General features: G+C 36.9%; 1 protein-coding gene across 10 annotated transcripts in view; it reads right to left on the bottom strand.

Moving 5' to 3' along the window:
• Positions 1–406: 406 nt before the first annotated feature.
• ATF7IP (activating transcription factor 7 interacting protein) overlaps positions 407–25,650 on the bottom strand; it is a 98,090-nt gene continuing 72,846 nt past the window's right edge. For all 10 annotated transcript variants that reach the window (XM_087934697.1, XM_026697441.2, XM_087934698.1 and 7 more), the window contains 7 exons: positions 24,328–24,975; positions 21,272–21,354; positions 15,910–15,988; positions 13,189–13,350; positions 6,071–6,256; positions 5,325–5,437; positions 407–4,721 (listed from right to left, as the gene is read on the bottom strand). In XM_087934697.1, the coding sequence (XP_087790823.1) occupies positions 4,305–4,721; positions 5,325–5,437; positions 6,071–6,256; positions 13,189–13,350; positions 15,910–15,988; positions 21,272–21,354; positions 24,328–24,975 (1,688 nt within the window). In that variant the 3' untranslated portion in view covers positions 407–4,304. The remainder of the gene's footprint in view (positions 4,722–5,324; positions 5,438–6,070; positions 6,257–13,188; positions 13,351–15,909; positions 15,989–21,271; positions 21,355–24,327; positions 24,976–25,650) is intronic.

Genomic DNA, 25,650 nt, shown 5'->3' with positions numbered 1-25,650 from the left:
GCAGTGCTTCTATTATGCACAATCCTCTTAAGAAATTTTATTTGCCCATGTTTTAGCCTTCTGGGGAACTTCTTATTTAGTAAACCTGCACTGTCCATCTCATTTTTCAAATGTTTGAAATCATTTATTCTTGAGTATCTATGATGAGTGACAGTATGTCTGGTTTAGCTGCTTTAAGTTATTTTTATGTTGTTACAATTATTTTAGACCTACCATGGATGTTTTATTTTATATTCTCATTTTGCTCTTCAGTGTACTAAACCATTGAGATCCTGTCAGTTATGGTGGATATAAATTTAATAAATATTACTTTAAGTTCCGAAAGGAAGTATTCTGGGCTGTTATTTCCATTCCTTAAACCAAATGCTCCTTTGTTCTTCCAAACTAATCACACAAAACTCAAAAATTTAAAAACCTAGTAGTTTATTTCAAAGTATAAATTTCAGGTGTATCAAGACAAAACCCCACTACAATTAACACATACAGACACTAATCTACAATGCATATAAAAGTTAGGAGAACTTGCCACCGTCCTGCTTAAACTGGACTTTTTGGTACAGCCTACATTATTTACATGTTCATCTGTTGAAGAAAAAAAATCAGAGTGCAAATTTCTATAAGGAGTTTTGTATAGTTTATTCATCAGTGCTTATAAATTACTCTGAAGAGTACCTCAGGTTTGGCTGTCCAGTTGCTTTATTTACAGTTAAAATTTAAACTTAGTCTTAAAATATATTTTCAACCTAGCACATGAAGGTAAGAAACCAATCATTCTGCTTTAAAATATAGGTAAGATCCAAGGATAATACTGTAGAACACCTTTTGATTTGCATTCTTGCACATTTGTACATTACTCTCAACATAACTTCTATACTGCTGAAAATATGGTTATCCAATTTTCATACACCCCAAATACAAAGATCTTAAAAACAGCAAGATTTCATATGCAAAATGAATAACTTTGCCATTGAATGAATGAGAATACTAAAGAAAGTGTAAGATGGCATCAACATAATATAGTTTTATATTCTGGTTGCAATGCTTTTAGCCAATACTGTGATATTGCAAGTCAAGGAATAATAAAACTGAAGCACTAATATTACATATAATATGGATTCTAGAGCCACAGAACTCTTGGATAAGTAATAGTAATTGATTGGATCAGTCTAACATTGAATAAATGGACCAATTTAATTTATTGTAGTACAACCCATGTTCTAATTCTAGTGCAGGGGTGTCAAACTCATGTTGTCACAGCATCACATGAAGTATAGGGACTTTCCCCCACTTCACTATACTGGGCATAGACATAGCCAGCATGTGATGTATCTGGCCCGTGGGCCAGGAGTTTGACAGACCTACTTTCTTTTCATATATAAAGAGGCACACAAATTGCCCAACATGCTGATAATACAGATTCATCAGGGTGTTTCAGTAAACTAAATTAAACATAGCATTTTTATTCAGAGTTCTTAGGGCATTTGTCAGTATCACTGAACATATTATCCTCTATCAATAAGTTGTTAATATAAAAAGCATGTGTTGCTTCTCTTGCTCTCCACTATCTACACTTAACCATTTTTTTTTTGGTGTAAATTGTAATTTGGGGAAAAAATTGAAAACAGAAATAAGCTAACAAGAGCTCCAGACCCAGATAACGATCATCTAGCTCACTTTCAGAATTTATATCATTTCTTCTGAAATGGAACTTGAATACTACTAATAGCTGCATTCTCAGTATTAAAGACAGAACATTGCCGAAATATATAGTTTCAGTGAAATTATTGTAGAAAAAAAATGTCTAAGTTGGGCCGGGAATACAATGCTGTAAAATAAGTGTGGTGAGAAAATAAATACCAACATAGTACAATGTAGACAGCGAAATTTTCAAGGTCTTTCAAAAAATACCTCTTCTATCTATACTATAACAAGCTCACATGCTGAGTGGGATGCAGTTTCTCAATGAGCACAGAATAATAAAAATCCAGCATCAGTCCACTTTGTTGCCATGCAATCCTGTTTATAGTAATTTGATAGAAACAGAATAAACTCCCCATAATCTGTTGCAAGGACATATTAATATCTACAGATTCAGGTGTCTTTTTGGGACAAAGGCAGAGAATTAAGCACAGAATATAAAATATAATGTGGTTTGCCATTACTTACACATAAGAATTTGTTTCTGCTTAACTCTATTGCTTTATATAACTTGTGAGGCTTGCTCATTCTGTTTTGGAAAATGTAGCATCCTACCCTATCAGTTGCAGTTCATAAATCTGAAGGCTAATAACTATTCTCCAAAATACTAATTTAAAAAGTGCTGAAATTAACATTGCCGCACACTTACTTGAACATGGAATGAAATCTGATACTGGAAACTGGAACTGAAAATTCTTTTGAATTACTTCTTATGCCACATGTTGAAGTTGTAGGACTTAGTACCCTAAACTCAAAAAGAAAGCTGCACACCTTTCGAAAGTAGGCTTTTCTCCCAGATGTTCTCAGGCCTGACTTTATTATCCAAGTACAAAAAAAGTCTAAGAGAAAAGGCAAGTAACAATATATTGGCTATAAACAATAGGAACTGCCAAATTAAACAGTGGAATCCAATGCTTCTTTAAAAAAATAAAAATGTTTTTTTAATTAAATGCTCCTTCCATTGATTTGTTGGCTGCCCTTTGCATTTTTCAGCATTCAAATTAATAGAGGTGGACTAAATATGCCCCTCCTTCAGCATATAACACAAATCTTATTTGTGACTATTTCAGAGATGAGTTTCTAATTCACCAGTTGTTTTATTTCCAGATAATTTTTGAAGGTAATAAGAAAATGTGATAAGTTGATTTTAGGCCAATTACCCGCTAATTGTGATTTGAAGAATTCATAATAAGCAGAATGAAATTTACCCACTCAAAAATAGTTTTACAACATGTATAGACGAGCAAAAGTTTCCACATAATTCTGAGAAAAATAAGACACAAAATGCCACAAGACTGGTTTTTCTTTACTGAAATACATCTTCCCACATAAGCAGCATTTAAGACCCTGTCTTCCTAAGCTAGCTTCTGACTGTACCTTTGGAACTTTGCATTTCTATTCCAATCCTATCAATTTAAGAACAGGACGTAATAGGAAGTGCCAAGCAATGCAGAGAAGAGTTACCACTCACTATTTAATAGGAATGATAAACCAAGAAGATATATGTCCTATTTTTCTCTAGAATACAGTATAGTAGTTTTCTTTGATTTCCATGCAAGGTGTAGCTTATTTATTTTTAGTGGCTATGAGTTTGCTGAATTGGAAAAAGTGGAGGATCTATTGTTGTTTTGATTCAGTCGGTATAGAATGTTCATAAATTTGTTGCACAGAATTCTAGGTGTGTTTGTTAAGAAAATGAAAATTTATCTTTTGGCTACCTACCATCTTCTTAAGAACAGCATTATGCAGCTTAACGGTGTGAGAGTGATAAATCTTCACAGATTAAGTAATGTAAACATTAGCATGAATTATTAGAAAACCTGGTATTACTTGTCAAGTGAATCTGCAATGAGATTATGACATCTTAGGGTTGGCAAAAGAGCAGAATATTGAAAGGATGGCAAAGAAAGAGGAACACAGAAAGTGTGACTGCATTTATTTTGAAATTATTGTTTAAGGCACAAATTAAATTATTTTTTTAAAAAAGGATCATAAAAGAATCAAGCTATTGAAAATGCAAATGAAGTTTTCTAGAAACCTGGTTTTGGTGGTGGATTTCAAAATACTCCAAGTTTTGGTGACAAAGAGAGTGCAAGCCTGCCTGGAACTTTTTGATTCCAATAAGCAGATCCATGTATAAGAATTCAAAAACTGATTGTGGATAAGTTCCGTTGCCCTTTAGGAAGTAGGTTAGATATCTTGTAAAGTACAAGGGATCACTCTTCTAGGACTAAGCACAACCCTGAATCCAGGCTTTCCACCTTAACCTGGCTGTTATACTCTGCGCTTGTGCCAATGTTTGACATTACTGGTGGGCCACATGATACATGTCAACCATATTCCCAAAACTTTGTAACTCACTATTTACTAGATACAGTGGCTTGTAAGCAAAGGGGAGGAGACTATTTCATCAGAAATTCAAGCTCTTTTGCTGGAGGTTAAGAATTTATTTCAGTTTTGGTTGTAAGTTTTGTAGTGTATGAAAGAGCTCTCCAAAATAATTTTGCAGAGAAGATTTTACAATGAGTTTCATGCATGAGAACAAACTCAAAACTAGAGCAAGCCACAGTCATGGGACAAGAATGGAAGGTTTCAATGTCTTAAATTTAACTGCTTTGGGAAGCAATCACATCTGTTGACTGGGGGTCACAGAAGAGTCCAAAACGTCCATAGATGTCTTTAGCACGCACAGCAAAGTAATATTTGCTGCCAGACACAAACTGAGTAAGTGTGCATGCCATAGGCAGAGGAAGGGCTTTTACTTCCCCAATCTTTTTCCACTGAGAGGGTACAGTGGCACTTGGGTCCTCATGGTATGCATATAGGTGATAGCTATCCACACTAGCACAACTCCGGTCCACTTCCAAAACACTCCAAGAAAGCACAATGCCATTTTGACTTTGCACTCGGGCTAACTTCAGGTGTGGCTTCTGAGGCAAAGAATGGTTGGCAGCTTCAGGAGGCAGTCGGGAGGGCTGCTGGGCTTCTGGCAGAGGAGCTGGATGCACAGGCCGCAATGGCTCCTAAGGGAAAGAAAAATGGTGTTGTGAAAGTGGCAAAGAAGTTGCTCCATCATTTCAGAGACTACATGAATTGATTGCTCAATAGTTAAAAATTCATGCACTTTGTCACGTGGTAAGGAATTCCAGAAAATGGGAGCAGTCACCAATAACACTAGCTTCAGAAGGAATGAGAACTTGGAGGGTTCTTACAAAACCAAACTGATCATTGCAAAAGCAGGCTATTCTAGTCTATGCAATTCAAGGCTTTAAAGATTAAAATCAGCATTTTGAATTGTACTGGAAGCAAAACAGTAATGTGTTCTTACATTTGTCAGAAACCTCTACAGAATGTGGTCCACATGTAGCCTCTAGATCTTTTTTTTATGATCTCAGAAATAACCATTTTCCTCTTTGCATGTGTGCATGTCCTTAAATTTCCCTCTCAAACCCTAAACAGGCTCTAACCCTGTCCAGCTCAATATGATCACCTTACTATTTCTTCTCCATCATAACTATCCCCAATTAGTTTTTAAATATACGTGATCCCTGCATAAATACACTGGATCTTCTGTGTGGTTGTATCATCTTTTCTAAATATTCATTTTAATAGATAGATGTACTTACTGAATGTACTGGAGGAGGCCGATGATGCACTGTGAGTTGAGGTGTACCAGATCCTAAAGTTAACCCACTATTTACAACATAAGCTGTTGTTTGAGGCACTCGCACGGTTACACCTATAAAAGACATTGGTATCAATGTATTTATGCCTTACTTTTTGGAAAGCTATTATGAACCATGCTATTTTAATAACTCACAGGTAGTCCTTGACTTATGACTACAATTAGAATTTGGTCCTTGAACAAAATGGTTGTGAAGCAAGACACCCATATAACTGCTTTGCTTAATGACTGCAATCCTGGCACTACTGGTTGTGGTCATTAAGTGACTTAGAAATCCCCTAATTATTTTTAAAGAAATTAGATAGGAGAACAGAAAAAAAATCAATTAAAAATCAAGCTGAGTTTATTTTTATTTATTTATTAAATTTATATTCCACCCATTTCACCATCTAAAGAATAAAGTTGCAAAGTGGCATGCTAACACAAAAATATATTGAATATTTACATTATAAACATTTTAAATATTTTTGTTGAATGATTTTTCATGTCAAACATTTATGAAATAAATTTTAATCATACATATTTCTTAGTAAACTACTGCATCAGATTAAAAGTTTAAAAAATTACTGCCTTAAAAATTGAGATTTATATTTTGAACATATTATGACTATCATGTTTTCATTAGCAACTGATAATTATAAGTTTCAGTTCACAGCTTTCAAATGTACTTTTGAAAAGGCTTCTTACCTGAATTTTGTGGGTTGATTTGCCTTAAACCAGAATTCTGCATAACAGTGGTTCGCACAGGATTCTGTCCTGATGGGGCAGGAAGAGTAGTATAGACTACTTGATGGTTAGCAGGAGCTCTTGGTACTGGGAGTCTAGCTGTAGCCTGAGTCACTGGACGATGTGTTACATTCACAGTTGTCTGGGCTAAGAGATAGGCAAAATAATAGTAAAAAAACCCTTATGCTTATGAAGACCAGTTAAAGAAATGGCAGCTGTGACTTCACATTGTTGTGTAAATAATATCATAGCCCCATCAAGCAACACGTGCCTACTATAAGTCTAAACATCTGGCTGGCTGTATGACCAACCTAACAGTAACATAGAAAACATATTGACTTAAACAAGTTTAATAGCCCAAATCACGGACAGGATTTGTTGGTGTGATTATTTCTACAGCAATCTGTAGTCAATGTAATTATAAAAAATGCTGGAGATTCACAAGTTTCTAACAATCTTAACTCCAATGTTATTTTGTTGTCTTTTAAGAAAAACATTGTAGCATTAGAAGTAAATTAATTTATTACAATTGGGGAGGGGGGGAATCAACAACTGAGTTGTCAACTCTACAGGCAAATGTAGTTTTTGTTGCAATCTTCTGCTTCCAGCTGGTTTGGATGGAAAGTCTGCCTTTTCATATATGGCTAGAGGTATACCTTCTACTTCAATTATCAGTTCAATGAAGCAGCCCCGGAGGTAAAACATTTGTAAGAAACAAGTGCAGTATGGCAGAAAGTTGATGAATTGTGTAAATGTACAACTGATCATTCAAGTTAAGAGACAAGTTATTTGTTCATCTTCATCGTAATCTCTGTGAATAAAATCATTGTTAACTATGTACCAAGTACCGTGTTTCTCATATAACAAGGCTGGGTCTTTTTTTTTTTTTTTTGAGCCCCGAAAAAATGGCTAGGCCGTCTTTTTGGGGGTGACTTAATTTAAGTTGGCGAGTGGTAGTCTTTAGGAGAGAACCAAAGACAATATGTTTCTCTCAAAGGAAACACCTGGACAATTTTCAATTTGTAATGCTGTGTGATCTGTTTAGACAGAGAATGTGGTAGATTATGGGAACTTTCATGTATTGTCCAGGCATCAAAGGGTGCATGGAATGATGATCCATTAAAAGCTAAGGTCCACTAAGATTGTTGTCATATATATTTTAATACAAGAGAAGCACAGGAAAGAAGAGAAGGAATGCTAGGGAGAAAAACAATTTAAGTACAATGTAGATTAGGTAGGAATCCTTATTAAGTATTGAGCAGGTGAAGGCAAAGAAATAAGACACAATCTTTGCAAAGGATTTTCTTGCAGGGAAGTACTACTACAATAATTTTTCAATGTTCTTTGACTTGGATGTTGTCTTAATTTCCTGGGACAGCAGATCTTTTTAGTGTGGGAGTTACAACACCATTTCCCTACATATCTGCAGAAAAACTGTGAACCAGGATGACTTGGGCAACACTTGTAGTAATGTATACAGAGTCCAAGTTTAACTTTTGGAGGACTTTATGAATAGTAAGGCATTGAATTCTAACTAGATTCACATAAAAAAGAACTATATTACAGAATAATTCATATCTGAAGATGATGTGCTTTTTATTTATGTTTTGGACTAAATGAGTAATATCTTAAACCAAATGGTTACCAATAAGTATTTTTAAGGATTTTAAGAGGCCATGTATTGAGTATAATTTAATTAAGAGTCTGCTTAACAATATATTCAATTGAAACATGTGTGGTCCAGATGCTTTTTCAGCTTCAGTGGCATCTCAATACTTAAGATGTTTAGGATACACTATAGTTGAAGCAACACTGTCATTCAATTTTATATAAATGTAAAGAATATGACAAAGGTTAATATCGATAACACAAATAATCTCTGGAATAAAGAACTGAAATACCCAATCTTGGAAAATCAATAGGCTCACATTTTAACAAACATAAAATACACATGTGATTTTGAAATGAAATTAATTAATCAGAAAATATTTTATTAGTCAAAAAAAAGTCTTTTTGGGACTTTTACTCTAATTTATATGAGAAACAAATAGTTTCAGTAGAGCAAATGAGATTATGTACAAAATCAACATTGATCCCTTATCAGAAGAGCAAAACAAAATTATGAATAGTCCAATGACTGTTGATATTACATAAGCAATTAAAAAAATTAAAATAGGTAAAGCGCCAGGACTTGAAGGTTTACCTAATGGATTTTGTGTTTTGAAATCAATTATTATTGAAGAAAGAATGAATCTAAATATTTTGTATTTTACCTAAAGGACATCTAAAGGATAATATAAGAATCATTATGTGTATAATTAAATATTTAAACAATACAATGACAAACAGGCTGTATTAATTTTTTTAGATGTAAAAGAAAACTTTTTATAATGCGAATTGGGAGAGGGACTTTGGATGTTTTAAATACAAGAACTGAAATATATTTATACACAACAGAAGGCCTAGATTATAGTCAATTATGAATTTATGAAAGCATATAAGATTCAGAAAAATACAAGACAAACAGCTGATTTTGCCACCAAAGTGGGTCTTTTGGCAGCTAGTTCTCTAGATCTGAATGGGAATAGCTAGGAATGATCTAAGGTGACCCTTGGACAACTATAGATCCTCCTGAGAAGGACTCGAGGATTACGTTTCCTAGTAGAAGCAGTCGGATAGTCGTCTTCATTTTTCTGCTTAGTTGTTTGGTTTATTTAAGCACACCTGGGTTTTAATTGTGTGGTTTGAATTTTCTTTTTTATCTTGATTTTCCTTTTAAAAGTTGGTTGAAGGCTGTTTTACCTTAGCCCCTTGCTTGTACTATGAATTCTTAAATGTTTTTTCACTCTTACCAACTCTGTTACTTCCACTTTCTCCGTATGGAAATCAACAGAGATTTCCTGGGTAGTGAAAGTGACCTGTTTGGATTTTTATTTTCATAAGATTTTCACTACAAGGATCTTATGTTTTCTTAGCTTTTAAAAAGCTCGGATCATAATTTTTGAATGCTACATGGAATTTTTTTCTTTTTTGTCTCATCATACTTTATCGTAAGAAATATTATTTGAACATTCTCTGTGGCTACTTTGTTACAGTACATTTAAATTCCCTTGTCCTCGAAAAGAATGGTTTGTTTGGTTGTGAATGCCCAGTTACAGGATTACATTAAAATGAGAACAATTTATCAACTTAAAAGATAAATCCCCCTGGAAAATCTTTGAAAAAACAATGTTATTTAAACTACAAGATATTGAAAATGTTTGTAAAATGTTTCATAAATAACAAAGATTTTAAATCAACCTTGAATCAGATTGAAGCATCTGTAGCCAACCCAAACTCACAACTGCATTGACTGGAATGTAAATTGTTCTTGGTAGAGTTAAAGAAGGAACTTAGTTTGGAAATTGCAGGTTTGCTGAAGAAGGTTAAAGGGGGATATAGATTCTACAGATTTGGAGTCAACTAGATTGCTGAGCGATGAATTGGACTTTCTTAAGAAGATTGATGGGAAATGGACTTACCACATCGAATTGGAAAACAATTTGGCCTAGAGTTTTCTGGGAAAACTGATTGAAAACAGATGTTTATGATTTTGGGGAATAAGACACAATTTTTGGGAAAGTTTTCAAACAAAATCTTTACTTTCCATTCCATTTAGTTAATTGCTAAAAATAAACTATTAACACTTCTGTTTCTGAAAGCACTTTTAATTTACAGCATCTCTGCCAAACAGCCTAATTTCCCCTCCACAGTATTATATGAGGACCCGGTGAAGGCCCAAACCGCCAATCATCATTTGTGAGAGTTCAAACAGGGGCAAAGGCAAGTTGTGGACCATTTAAGTGACTTTTGCCTCTTCAGGCTAGGACCTGAAATGGAATGAAGAAGGTCACATTGAGATGCTCTCTTTGGAATTCTGGATAAATTGGTCTGCATCAAATGTCCTTCAACCCTTCAGGAACTCATGCACCTGTGCTTTTGCACTGATTGTCTGCAGATGCATAGGGCTAGAAGACGCATGACAATTCCCAGGCCCAGCATTACGTCAAGAAGCTCAGACCACCCAAGTTTGTCACAGGTGGAAAAAGTGTCAGTGACAGGAAGGCCTTTGTCTTTATTGTAGAGGACGGGGTCATATGGCTGCCAAGGTGAAGAAGCTGCCAGTGGGAAATGTCAAGAACCTAGCCTAGAGGACTCAATAGGTCAAGTTCATTGGCAGTGGGCCAATCCCAAACCACTCCATCCAGGCAATTCATAGTGTCTGTTGTCCTGTCCATCCCTTAGAGAGATTATGACATGGCTCTGGTGCACTCAGGGGCAACTGCAAACTTTATTGATGCAGTCTTTGTGGCCAAATGGGATATTCCCCAACATGAAATGGCAGTGCCTTTGCTATCTCTCCAGGCATGCCAACCATTGCCCGTTGCTCTTCCAGTTTGTCTTTACGCACACATGTGCATTAGAAACCAAAAGACCAGGTGGCCAGTGCACACTAACGATTGACTTTCTGTATCACCAGATCTCTGAGAGCGTTGACATGGTTCCTGAGAAAGTCAAGATTCTACATGCCTGGCAACCCCCGCATCATGTCAAAGACATTCAATGCCTCCTGAGCTTAGCCAATTAGTACCAAGCCTTAATTCCACAATTTGCAATGCTCACTTTGCCCCTATCCAACCCCCCCCCCAAAGGACCAAGGTTATGTGGGGCTGAACAGGACAGGTTTTGACAGCCTAAAGGTTGCATTTGTGTCAGAACCTATCCTCAGACACCCTGACCCCATATAGCTTTTGTTGTTGAGACTGATGCATCAGTTGTTGTAGTGGGGGCAGTATTGCGGAAGCCGCTGCACTATATAGAACTCTATTTCCTTGTGTCTGTTACTCCCATAAATTAAAGTCAATAGAGGAACACTACACCGTCTGAGATAAAGAGCGTTTGACAATTAAGTTAGCCTTTAAAGTTCCTCAAAGGAACTCAGCATCAGACTGAAGTCCAGAAGGGAGCATAGAAACCTGGAACATTTAAATATAGCACAGAAGCTTAAGCAATAACAGTTCTAATGGTTACTGTTCTTCATCCATTTTAACTTGGTAAGCTCTTGCCTCAGTTCTGTCATTCCTACTGAAAAATTTGCAAGAGCCTGTGGACCTGAGGGCATACATTCAGGGTGAGCAACAGTGAAGCCCTTTCATGAGGACACAGTGAAGAAAGTTAAACCAGGACACTGGGGGACAGCCTAACCCTTGGTCATGGGGAAGACAACACATTCTACTTCTGCAGGTATGTTTGTCCCTACAGGGGCTCATTCCACGCCAAGGTCATGACAACCCACCAGACAGCTACTTCATTTTCTTTAAGACCCTTCATTTAGTTTTGTGGATCTCTTCTGGATGTGCCATAATGTGGAAGGTATATGGTTTTTTGTGTAGTGTCCACAAGCCAAAAACTGTACTAGTGCCACTCCTGGACTGTTGCACTCTTTGCCCACTTCCTTAGAGGTTTTGGGGTGCTGTTTTGCTGGATATTACAGATTTGCTGGTTTCCAAGAGAGCCACAATGATCTTGATCTTAATCAATATACTGACCAAAATAGCTCATCCCATGCCAGACTTCTGACAACACAGGAAACCATGCAACTGTTCATCCAACATATATTTCAGTTACATGGGTTACCGGAGTCATGACTGATCACAAGTTCAGTTCACAGCCCCGTTCTGGCAGGCACTGGTCCAAAATATGGAAGTCCAGGTTTACCTTTCTTTTGCCTATCATCCAGAGAAGGATGGATGCACAGAATGAATGAATGCAATCCTGGAACAATATATAACAATATCCTGGAACAATGGCAAGCAGGAAAATTGAGAAGGGTGATCATCCTAATTTCTGTAAAACAAGTCAGAACTAGACGAGACAAATTTGCCAGGTAACCTCTACCTGTCCTAAAGCCTGGTAGTGTATAGATTTTTTTTATAGCATGACCATTTCTAAGACAAAAAAAGCAAAAAGAATGTACACTTTTCGGAAGTAGGGCTTTGGAAATGACAGGCAATAGCTACGGTAGGGAAAGCAACATAACAGCTTGCTGGACCTCCAGAATGAACTGGCATGTACATTTTTTAAAAAAAGCAATGAAAAAGGAAGTTGAAGAAATAAGCTACAAAGTTTGAAGCATAACGGAACAGATGAGCTATTTCCAAATATACAACTGCTTACGAAAGCACTTTAAAGGTTTAAGACAAAATGCACCTAAGCTTCTAGACATATTCAATGGACAAACATTCTAATGAATTTCTACGCAGGGAGAAACCCCATATGTGAGCCATATAGAGATCACAATGAAGCATCCTCTATACCTAGATTCCTAAGAGCACTGTGATGCAGTGGTTAGAATGCAGTACTGCAGGCTACTTCTGCAGATCACTAGCTGCCAGCAGTTTGGGTCTCACTGGCTTCAGGTTGATTCAGGCTTCCATTTTTCTGAGGCCGGTAAAATGAGGACCCAGATTGTTGGGGACAAAATGCTGACTCTGTAAACTGCTTAGAGAGGGCTGTGAAGCGGGATATAAGTCTAAGTGCTATTGCTGTTGCTTACAAAAGATTACATACCCCTAAATCCTGTTCAGCTAATATATCTGGACAAAGAACTGAATATACAAACAGACGTGAACAGCCGCTTCCCTCTCCAAGTTACAACTGAGATTTCAGTAGAGACATGGGTACAGACTGTCTACAGTTAGTAAAGTTTTACATGTATGTGAAGGTATATATGTGTATGTAAATAACCCAGAAACACTATTAACTAAAAGAACTAGAAGAATTTACTGTTTTGAAATTTATATTTTTTTAAATGAACTATTAGTCATTTAAAATCAATGCAGGCATCTACTGATAGCTATAAAGAATAAAGGTTCTGAATGTAAAGAGAAGCTACTCACACTGCACCAAGGAAAATCAATAAAGTCTCACCTGTCAGGATTAGTGAATTCTTAACAAATCAAATATGACCATTCTTCCCCCCCTCCCTTCAACGAAGGGCTTAATGGAAAATTTTCAGTGTATTTTTGAAAAAATATTACCTGTGGGGAGAACATGTATGGTGGCTTGTGACAGGCCACTTGTTGGCACACCAGCTTGTTGGAGAGGAGTTGTCTGTACTGGATGTAAGGGGCGAGCAATAGATGGGGCTGATAGGCCCATTCCAGGGTTGTTAGGTTGGTTCTGGTTCTGCTTCTTGCCATCTGTTAGAAATATAAACCCAATACAAAAAAAGTACCTAGAAAAATGTCTAGTACTGTTCAAATGCAAATCGTTTTTTTGAGAATATTTGCTATTCACCTTCAATTTTTTTGTTAAAAAAACAACTAAATAAAGACATATGTTCTTTCTGATTATTCTGCATAGTTTGTCTTCAATCTTTTATGCCAAAACATTCAAATTTTTTTATAGCTATATCACAATATTGGCTCCATCTTCAACCTGTGATTCACCAAATTCTTTTTGCACCTACTGCAAATCAAGTGCCCCTTTCCTGTTTACAGCTTTGATTTTTCCTGTGCAAACATAGGACTTTGCAGTTTTCTATTAAAATTCATCTAAGTTTCCATCTTCTGTTCTACTTCGTCAAGATTCTTCCAAACACTGAAAATGTCATCTACATTATATGCTATTTTCCTTACCTGCGCTGTTTGCGAAATATTGCTAAGCATTCATACAAGATATTTATGAACATGTTGATGCTTCATATTTATAGTATTATATTTGTTCTCCATGATTTTTCAAAGATAACAGATAAGATTTCCACAAGCTTCATCACAACTCTTGGATTTAACTTGGTCTTGGATTCTTTAAGTTTGTTCATTTTAGCCAGGTGCTCCCTACCTTCTCTTCCTTATCATGGGTTGCTATTCCTTCCTTTTGTCTACTGGCCAATTCATAGCAAAGAGGCAGATAATGGCAGCTAATCAAGTCTGTTTAGTACTTTAAAAGTCAGCATCTGAATCTTAAATTGTGTCTAGTAAGCAAGTAGTGGCTGGACTTTGCAGGGGCATTATATCATCCCCATGCCTCACACTGCTCAAAAGTCTGGCGAGTAAATGTTGCATTAACTGCAACTTCTGTCATTTTTCAAGAGTAAACTCATATAAGAATACTGCAACAGTAAAAAAATAATAATGGATCTGTCCAGTTCATTTTCCAGAATTACACTAAATAATTAAAATGGAATTCACATCTTACATTGATCCATATTTTTTAAAAAAATCATATATATTTTTTTTTACAAAGGTAACTCCAATGGACAGCTAAAGCACTGACAATATCTGGGGCAAACAAATTTAGTTTAGGGTGTGTTTTTTTAGTTTAGCTTACTTTATTGTCATTGCACCTTGTACAACGAAATTAAATGCCATCTTCAGTGTGCATTATAACTACAAAAATAAAACATACACCCTTCACATTCTACACAATTGAATTGAAAACCTGATATTGCATAATATTGCACTATATAGTAGAATTCAATGTAGTTACTGCCCTGGGATAGAAGCTGTTTTTCAGCCTATTTGTCCTTGTTTTTATTATCTTGTACTGTCTGCCAGATACTAATAGTTCAAAAAAAGGGTGCCCAGAATGAGATGGATCTTTGAGAAGGTTTTGAACTTTCTTAAGGCAGTGGGAGCTATAAAACTCTTCCAAGGAGGGGAAAGGGCAACCAATGATCCTCTGGGCAATTACATTAACGCTTTGGAGTGCTGTCCTATCTGCCACTGTGCAATTGGCAAACCATACACAGCTGCAGTAAGTTAAAATACTCTCTATGGTGCAGCGGTAGAAGATCACCAGCTATTTTTCATTCAGTTGTTTCCTGAGGAGTCTCAGGTAGTATAATCTCTGCTGGGCCCTTTTGACCAGTGCTACAATGTGAGCAACCTAGGTCATGTCCTCTTTTATGATAACACCCAGAAATATAAAACTGGCCACTTGCTCCACTCCGTCTCCATTGATAAGCAAGGGCTGGATGATCTATTCCTTCTATAGTCCATCATAAGCTCCTTGGTCTTATTGGTGTTAAGAATCAAGTTATTGTCTACACATCACGAAAGCAACTGGTCAATCTCATCTCAATAGGAAGGCTCATTCCCCCTCTCAGAGATGAGTCCCACCACTGCTGTATCATCTGCAAATTTAGTAATAGTATTACTAGCGTGAGTGGGAATGCAGTCATGCACATAAAGAGTATAGAGTAAAGGACTCAACACGCAACCCTATGGTGTACCAGTGTTAAGAATAAAGACTGAAGAGATATGATTACCTAATCTGACCCTCTGAGAGCAACCAGACAGGAAATCCATAATCCAAAGGCAGATTGAATAACAAAGTCCAAGATCCATAAATTTAGACACTAGTCTCTGTGGAAGTATTGTGTAAAATGCAGAACTAAAATCTACAAAAAGCATCTTCACATAGGCCCCCCTGTTGTTCCAAATGAGTCAGAGCAGCATGAAGAGTGATGGCTGTAACATCCTCTGTAGATTTATTTCTTCTGTATGCAAACTGTTTATCAAATATATGCAAAGACCAGAATTTTATGAAGGCATACACATTCATGGGGTGCAGAAATCAGATACGCTATGAAGTTTTAAAACTCTCAGTTTTGAATAATGTTTTATAGTAAGTCATTTTAATTAATAAGTGTTTATTTTTGATTTTAATAATTTCTGAAATTAATATGTTGCAACATAGTTTATTCTTACTTCCACTACCAAAATCGTATTTTTGGTCAGCTATATCTTTTCAGTTACCTTGAGAAGAACCATCATCTTCATCATCTAATGTGAGATCAATTACTCCAGCTGCAATACTTCCTGTAACCTTTCCAGTCTGGAAAATGAAAAAAGCAAGCAAAAAAACCAAAAAATTACCCACACCCATTATTTGTAATAGGTTTTAAATTTCCTTTTAATAGTGTTAAAAATGACATAAACTATTCCCACAGAGATCCAAGGTATTTTAATTACTCTACTGAAATATACAATTAGTTTCAGTGGAGCCAACTCTAATACAACTAATTAACTAATTTTAATGTAACATAATAAAATAAATTTAAAAACTAGATTAAGAACACTGAACACCTGCAATATTAAGAACTAGAATGCTTTAAAGAAATGCTTAAGAACTAGAAAGCCTTGCAAAAGCCTTATTAATAGTCACATATTTCTAAACAGTAGAAACATAGAAAAGAATAGTCAATTTAATTTTTATACTCCAGATCACTCCACCTTAATTTTTCTTGTACCATAATAGTTTGGATTAAATGTTTTTGGATGACCATAAAATTCTAAAATGTTGTACCTGGTTTGTTATAATTACAACACAATTTGGTTTGTGAGTTCAAAATTAAAAGACCAAGAAAAAGTAATAAATATTCATAATACTGTGAGAAGTTGTTTTAGAAAGAATGCTAAAATATTCTACACACTTTAATACATAAAACAGCAACTTGCCATGAAAATTTAAAATGAAAATACTTTTCTACAATTACAGTGCCCATAATCATTTTGAAAAAAAGTACAGACACATACTTATAATAATGAAAATAATTTTAACTAGAGGAAACTGCACATTTGTTTTTATAAACATTCTTAGCAATCTAAACACAGTTGTTATATAGTGAGCTAATCTAAAGAACTATCTAGTTTAAATAGCTCCTACCACCATCAAAATTATTCCAAATTCAATACTGCAACTGTTGTATGTATATATACACACACAAACAAACACATATATGCTATTTTTCTAAAGTGGGTAACATCATGCAAAATGCAGAAAAACAATAAGTAGCAAGAAAAATATATATGTATATATGGCAAGAGAAAATAAAACTAGTTTAATGTTTCCCTGCAGAGCATCCTTACTTTTATCACATATTCAGAGAGTTACTCATGCATTGATTTGTTCTTCAAAATGTTCACTTTTTTTGAGTTGTAATTAACTACACCCAACCATGAGTTCTTCCATCAAATGCGTATCATCTTCCTCCATGTAATCATTTTGCAATTCGGTCTTCATTCATTACTCTGTGACAAAATCCTATTGAATTGGCTATTTTTATATTCAATCCACATTTATTCACTGCCCGTGATAACTCTTCTGTAGCTTTTCCATACAAGTTTCTTAAATTACTCAGTACTCCACTACATTTAATTTATATCTACATTTCTTCTGACATACCCAATCCTTACAACCATATAAAAAAAGTGAGAAAGAATACTTTTTACAAGCACTCTTCCTTCTTTTATATTCCTTCCTCACAATAAATCAGTGATGGCGAACCTTTTTGGCACCAAGTGCCCAAAGCGCATGCGCACATGCCCAAAATGTGTGGCAGAGACCTGAAGCCCAGCTGGCTGGTGAGAGGCATACACATGTGCGGTGGAGCTGAGGTGACAGCGCACGTACCGAGTGGGCACTGCATGCCACCTGTGGCATGCATGCCATATGTTCAACACCATTGCAATAGATTATAGGTTACCCACTACCTTCCTACTTGAGTTTGCATACTTTAATATTTCTCCATATCCTTAGGTTACATTAATTAATGTACTTGCTCTTTTTATTATATATGTATAATTTAGAATTCACTTATTTTCCTGGTGAAACACAACTACCTTGGTCTTTGATGCATTAATTTTCAGACCTATACTGCTCATCACAGCATGCAATCACAGAATGGCATGTAATTACTTTAAATGAAATGCTTTGTCAAAGACATGAACATGCATGAACATTTATATTTCCAATCAACATATTTGATATGTTATCAAAAGCATCCTTCATGTGTTTATCCATGGATATATTAAACAACCAAGGAGACATTCTGATCATCTTCCCTGCTTAGTGCAAACCAGTAATTAAGCTATTTATTTTCATACATGCTTTACTTCTATTATATACTATTCTTATAACATCCAGTAAACAAACATCAGCTGTACTTATTGATGACTTTTTGTAGAATTAGGATGGATATGTAGGCCATCCTGATTCTTCATGAATTTTCAGGGGCTACTCCATAAGCAAATGACATCCATATTTTAAACATTCCTCCAATTATCTTTCCTATACATGCAGCCTTTAAAAAAAATCATTTTAACATTCTTCAAAATATTGTATAATCACATTTTCTCCATTTTTACACATAACATTTTAATGTATCATTATTATTATTCCCATAAAAAATGTCTAAAATACTATTTAGGTCTTCTTTGTCTCAGCTTCATATGATGTCATTTTATGTTTATTTTTCATTCCATTAATTCTAATGGGATTGTTCGTTTAGCTCTCTTCATTCAATTTTCAAAAATAATTTGAGTCAAAATTGCTGTACAATTCCTTTGTCTGTTTGAACCTTTCCTTGCTTTCTATTGAAATAGCAACATACATTTTAATCCTTGTAACAACTTGTTAAGCACACTTTTACACACATTATATTATAGCCATTTTTTTCCAGCAATCATTCTCTTTTTTCCCTCATCCACAGCCCCTTCATCTTCCCATTAAGCATGTTTTTCATATTTCCAACTATAGTCACTCCATCAACCTGAGGTACTTCATAATAAATGTTGTGATTCACTGACAGCCTGTGCAGATGGCAGCGGAATTGAACAGTGGGGAAGAAAGGGGATCAGTATGGGAGTCTGGAGAGGACTTGGACAAGGGTCCTGGGTCCGATGCAGAGATGGGGCCAGGACCATCTGGGAGTGGGGTGATGCTTCCGGTGCCTGGCAGCAGCAAGGCAGAGGACCCAGGAGAGTCTGTTCCCAGTGCGCGTGTGCACAGAGCTACTAGAAGGTGAGAACAGCTGAAACAAAAGGGGAGACTCAGAAGTAAAGCTGGGAGGTGATTGCCCCTCCCATAAGTTATAAAGGACAGGCAAAGATGATGAAAACTTTGCACAAAGCAAAATTGTTCGTTTGGTTGAGATTCATTCTTGAAGCTTTGTACTTCGGTTGGTTTTTGTTCTAGTTTATTTGACACTTCTGTTATTGGCAGCACTTCACAGGAACAAATTGTGAGTGCTTATCTCAAGGACTGTTTGAGATACATTACTGGCTGGGAATGAAAATAATTCCCAGCATTGCAATAAAATAAGACTTGTTTTTAAAATTGTTTTAAGACTTGTTTTAATTACAGTCTCCGAAGACTTGGTCAGAACACATAATTCTTAACACTTTTGCACTCTTCCTGCAGTCTTTCTACTTTCACTAAATTTTATTTCTTTTCCCTCTAAATCAGGAATGTCAAACTCAAGACCTGGGGGCTGGATCCGACCTGTGAGATGCTTAGATCTGGTCCACAGGGCTGCCCTGAAAAGTGAAAGACTGGCATGTGGTGATTCTGCCAGTGAAAATGGCCCTTGGGAGGACCAAACGGCCCTCCTGAGCTCTGTTTTTGCTGGCAGAGAATTGCAGGAGGTCGTTGCAGCCAAAAATGGAACTCGGGAGCCCGTTTTCTCTGGCAGAGCACTCGGGCCTACGGAGGCACCCGACATGAGTGACTTTAAGCTGACCATGCTCACCCTGGCCAAGCCCACTTCAGCCCGAGGTCAAACACAACCCTGATGCAGCCCTCAATGCAACTGAGTTTGACACCCCTGCTCTAAATCTTTCCCCCCCAAGATTTACTTTTTATACCAAAAATTAGTTAATCAACATTCATCATTACTTTTGTAATCACAAATTTTCATTGTAAACAAAACAACTTTTTGGAGTCATTTCTTCAGTATGTGTACACATGAATACATTTTTGCTTAAACCACGTATTTGGAATATAGGTGTCATTTTTACAGAAGAAATCAAACAATAAACCATTCATTTTGGGGACTCCAAATGGCCTAATCATTTTTTCCTATATCTCTTATCCACCCATTCATTGATGTTATCTAGTGGGGTAAGTTATATTTCTGGTTTGCATTTGCTCAGAATTTAAAACAATTTACCCAAACCACAACCCTGATTTAATCATTGCCAACTTTTTTTTAAGCACAACATATTGTTTACTGTAAAGATATGGTACTATTGTGCTGAGACATGTTTGAGCTAGTGACAAGGATCATCTGTAAGGAAGGAAACTGATGAGGCAGGAACCAACAATATCTTTGCTAGAGAACAATTACATCAAAGGTGCTTTTCAAGGGAACAGCCTTCTGGTTGACTTGGCAAGAGAAGAGAAAAAGGCATAGAACTCAAATGCAGGGACAGGCTTTGCGCAGCCATACACAGGCTTTGATTCCTGTGTACACCAGTAGGCAGCACCTTCTAAGCATGTGAACTTTCTCACTGTTAAGTGCAACAAAGTAAAATCTAACCACATTAACTATGATAATACAAGCCAGGAGAGATCTACATTTTTCAGCTGTACCGACCTACATAAAGATTAACATTTAATCTATAATTGAAGGATCAACTATAGCTGCAGAATCTTTCACAATTTCTAACATCATCATCCAAGTTGCCAATTCCTGTTCACATATCTGAATCTACCAGCGTCCCATATGGACCAGTTAACCCGAATATTGAATCACCTAGCTAGCCTAGCATTTTGGACGGAATTTACCAACTGATGATCCCTGTATCAGATGTAGCTGTTGCTGGAGCAATTGGGAGTCCTCCAACCCCACCTTAGCTAACACATCAATGGGAAATCAAAGAAATGTGTGATCTTTGTTCAATGTGAAACAAAACACTTTGTAATATTTGAACAACTCTATACAGTAGAACCTCTGGTCACAACTATAATTTGTAATAATGGTTCGTCTTCAGGAATTTCTGGGTCAGGGGTCATGTTTGATCGCCAGCAGAATATGTGTTTGTGACCAGATTCAAAAATTTTGTGAATTTTTTTTATCAGAACCAGAATTAGTCGTGGTCAGAAGCATTCATGATCAGGGGTTCTATTGTAATTGTTACTATTATCTGTCACTTAAATAAAAGAACTGCTAACTGCTCTAGAATTGGCAGGTTTTGTTGTTCAAAAACTTTTACTTTTTATTAATATCCTAAAATAAAAAGTAAATTATGTGACCAATAAATAATTACAACACCTGACCCAATTTGTTGAATGGAAGGAAAATAAAGTAGTCTCTATTAAACAAACAAACCATCATACCTGTGATGGCACTTCAGCTTTCTTATTTGCTATATTATCTGCTGCTGCTGGCGGAGGTGGTAACAATCTGGATGTCTGATTCTCTAAGGAGATCAAGGAACAATTTCATTGCATTGTCCAACAAATATACTTTTAAGACATGTAACTATTTTAATAGCAAAATGCAGCAAAAACATTTTATATTTTATTTTTTCCCCCTAAAAGATTTTAGTTTCAGTTTCAATTGAATTTTACAGTTTATACATTATATTAAAGGTGGAAAAAATTCTGAAGTGATTTATTTTGATATGATTTTTTTAACATCTAAAAAAACTGGCATTTTAAAGGGATGTATGAATTTTTTGTATCTACTTTATCTGTTGCAGGTTAAATACATGATGCAACGGACATTCTTTCATAGTGTCTGGAGGCGGTGGAGGCATGGATGGAGAACAATAGACTTCAACTGAACCCTGATAAAGCAGAATGGCTGTGGATAGGCCATCTGTATTCAGGAGTTTATCTTTGGTCTTGAATGGGATTACATCACCCAAGACAGACTTGGGGGTGCTCCTGGACTCACAGCTCGTTTGAAAAATAGGTTGCAGATGTGGCTAGGAGAGCCTTTATTCAGCATTATTTTTTGTGCCAGTTACACACTATCCTGGATACAGACACTTTCCAGTCAGTCACTCATGCCCTGCCGTTTGGACTACTGAAATAAGCTCTAGGTGGGGTATCCTTGAAAAGTATCTGGAAGTTTCAGGTAGTACAAATGCAGTTGCACAGGCAATTTTAGGTGCCCAAAGAAAGGTGCATGTGAGATCTTTGCTCCACAAACTGCACTGAGTGCTAGTTTGCTTCTGGTTTCAATTCAAGGTGTTGGTTTTGATCAAGAAGAGATTGGACTGCCATTTGTCAGAAATGGTGTAGGGTCTCCCGCTTCGGCAGGGGATTGGACTAGATGACCTACAAGGTCCCTTCCAACTCTGATTATCTGTTATCTATAAAGCCCTATATAACAAAGGACCAGGCTACCTATGGAACCTTCTTTGTCCCATAACATCAGACTGTCCCACCCAGTTGGACAAGGAAGGTATAGAACCTGTCAAAGAATTCTGACTGGTAAGGGCCTAGGAGGTGAGTTTTCTCTGCCACTGCCCCTACTCCATGGAACATTCTTCCCCTGGAGGTCAGACAGGTTGGCACTCGCCTGGTCTTCTGAAAAAACATGTCTGTGCACCCTCACCTGAGGAGCCATAGCCCTTGAAAGCCCTTCCTTCATCTTTTAATTAATTTTAATCAATTTGCCTCTTGAATTTTTTAAAAAAATTAAGTCTTTAATATACATACATATATACACTGCAAAAAAAATAAAGGGAACACATAAACACAATGTAACTCCAAGTCAATCACACTTCTGTGAAATCAAACTGTCCACTTAGGTAGCAACACTGATTGACAATCAATTTCACATGCTGTTGTGCAAATGGAATAGACAACAGGTGGAAAGCAGAGGCAGTTAGCAAGACATCCCCAATAAAGGAGTGGTTCTGCAGGTAGTGACCACAGACCACTTCTCAGTTCCTATGCTTTCTGGCTGATGGTTTGGTCACTTCTGAATGCTGGTGGTGCTGTCACTCTAGTGGTAGCATGAGACGGAGTCTACAACCCACACAAGTGGCTCAGGTAGTGCAGCTCATCCAGGATGGCACTTCAATGCGAGCTGCGGCAAGAAGGTTTGCTGTGTCTGTCAGCGTAGTGTCCTGAGCATGGAAGCACTATCAGGAGACAGGCCAGTACATCAGGAGACGTGGAGGAAGCTATAGGAGGGCAACAACCCAGCATCAGGACCGCTACCTCCGCCTTTGTGCAAGGAGGGACAGGAGGAGCATTGCCAGAGCCCTGCAAAATGACCTCCAGCGGGCCACAAATGTGCATGTGCCTGCTCAAACTGTCAGAAACTGCCAGACTCCATGAGGGTGGTATGAGGGCCCGACGTCCACAGGTGGGGGTTGTGCTTACAGCCCAACACCGTGCAGGATGTTTGGCATTTGCCAGAGAACACTAAGATTGGCAAATTCACCACTGGCGCCCTGTGCTCTTCACAGATGAAAGCAGGTTCACACTGAGCACATGTGACAGACATGACAGGGTCTGGAGACGCCGTGAATGTTCTGCTGCCAGCAACATCCTCCAGCATGACCGGTTTGGCAGTGGGTCAGTAATGGTGTGGGGTGGCATTTCTTTAGGGGGCCGCAGAGCCCTCCATGTGCTCGCCAGAGGTAGCCTGACTGCCATTAGGTACTGAGATGAGATTCTCAGAGCCCTTGTGAGACCATATGCTGGTGAGGTTGGCCCTGGGTTTCTCCTAATGCACGACAATGCTAGACCTCATGTGGCTGGAGTGTGTATTGATGCTATGGACTGGGCTGTCCGTTCCCCGGACTTGAATCCAATTGAGCACATCTGGGACATCATGTCTTGCTCCATCCACCAATGCCAAGTTGCACCAGACTGTCCAGGAGTTGGGGGATGCTTTAGTCCAGGTGTGGGAGGACATCCCTCAGGAGACCATCCGTCACCTCATCAAGAGCATGCCCAGGCAGTTGTAGGGAGGTCATACAGGCACATGGAGGCCACACACACTACTGAGCCTTATTTTGATTTGTTTTAAGGACATTACATCAAAGTTGGATCAGCCTGTAGTGTTTTTTTCCACTTTAATTTTGAGTATAACTCCAAATCCAGACCTCCATGGGTTGCTAAATTTGATTTCCATTGATAAGTTTTGTGATTTTGTTGTCAGCACATTCAGCTATGTAATGAACAAAGTATTTAATAAGAATAGTTCATTCATTCAGATCTAGAATGTCTTATTTTTGTGTTCCCTTTATTTTTTTGAGCAGTGTATTTTTATATTTTTCACTTTTTATTGTAATTCCTCTGTGGGGAAGATGGGCAGTATAGATATTTGAAATAAATGTGTATTTGTGCAAAACTTAACAGTCATTTGAAGAGGAAGCTGGGCAGTTTCTAAATGTGATATGTAAATAAATAAATAAACAAAAACTCACCAATTCTTGGTGTAGTATTCATTTCAGAAGCAGCTGAATTATTGAAGGCTGATATAGGAATCTTCATCTGTATGGAGTTTCTATTGACGGGAGGAGTATAAATTCCTGAAGTACTCACAGTAGCCAAAGTAGTCCTTGCGGCTTGTGCAACAGGATGTGCTGTTGTAACAGCTTGCACTGCAAGGGTTGTCCCTATTGAGCAGCCAACACTAGCTGGAGAGTTCCTTTGAATGCTTGAACTGGATACTGAAGGGTTATTGTTTGGTTTTGCTGAATTAGTTGATGATAGAGACAAAGGAGTTTTGGTTAGATTGCCAACATTTGATTGGCTTTGGACAGGTATAAATTCAACACTGCCAGACTGCTGATTAGTAACCAAGGTTCCTGTGTGACCTTGCAGGAGCTGAGGCTGAGAGGACATTGCAACAGGTACATGCAGGATTACTGGCAAAGACTGAAGTGAAACAGACATTGGCTGTGTATTCCCACCAGCCCCCTGGCTGGTACCAACTACTGTTGCAGTGTTAGCTGTGGGAAGAACAGGTGTTGTCAAAGAGCCAGATGTGAGGGATGCAGAAGTAACTGGTATTTGGGGCTTCGAATGTCCACTGACTGGTGTCTGTGGAGTAGTAAGAGAAGCAGCAGGCACTATAAAGAGAAAGAAAAAAAAACCTGAAAATTTTGTCTCAAGTTAACTATTTCATAATAAAGCAAAATGAATTTAAATTACAATTTCATCATGGCAGTCAACAACTTTATTATATTTTTATTCACATAAAGGCACAGGTTTTATTACTATTTGATATCATCAAAATAAAAAAACCCATAAACCATTATTATAATAAAAAGACACTTTCGGGAAGTATTGTTGAAAACTTATTTATTTCAGGCTTGACATATTGTAAAAAGGTGGCAAAGAAAGCAAAAGGTATTTAATGAAAATTTATTTTTAATTTAGTTTTAAAGATACTTATGAATAAATATTAGATTTGCAAACTGAAAAGGCCACTGGACAATATTTTTTTCCCAAAAGTTTTACTTCCTGATTTTTTTTTTCTGATTCTGACAGATCCCGTCAAACTGAACATAAATAGATTTTCAGAATAACTGTAACATATAGGAATCTTCAGAAATATGAAATTAACTTTTAATGATATAATATATTTAATTGCATAATATTTCCAACATGAGTTCAACAGGGCTAAAAGTATTTTGCTGTTGACTTCCATTTGTACTCAGTGTCTGATGCATTTTGCTGCAGTATCTAACAATAATCTGCCAGGATTGGATTCCAGTTACTTTATACCATTTTCAATTGTGGGA

Source organism: Pseudonaja textilis, chromosome 5 (assembly GCF_049901715.1).
Source record: "Pseudonaja textilis isolate UNSWEBS1 chromosome 5, rPseTex1.2, whole genome shotgun sequence".
NCBI lineage: Eukaryota > Metazoa > Chordata > Lepidosauria > Squamata > Elapidae > Pseudonaja > Pseudonaja textilis.
This window is presented reverse-complemented; position numbering and strand designations above follow the sequence as displayed.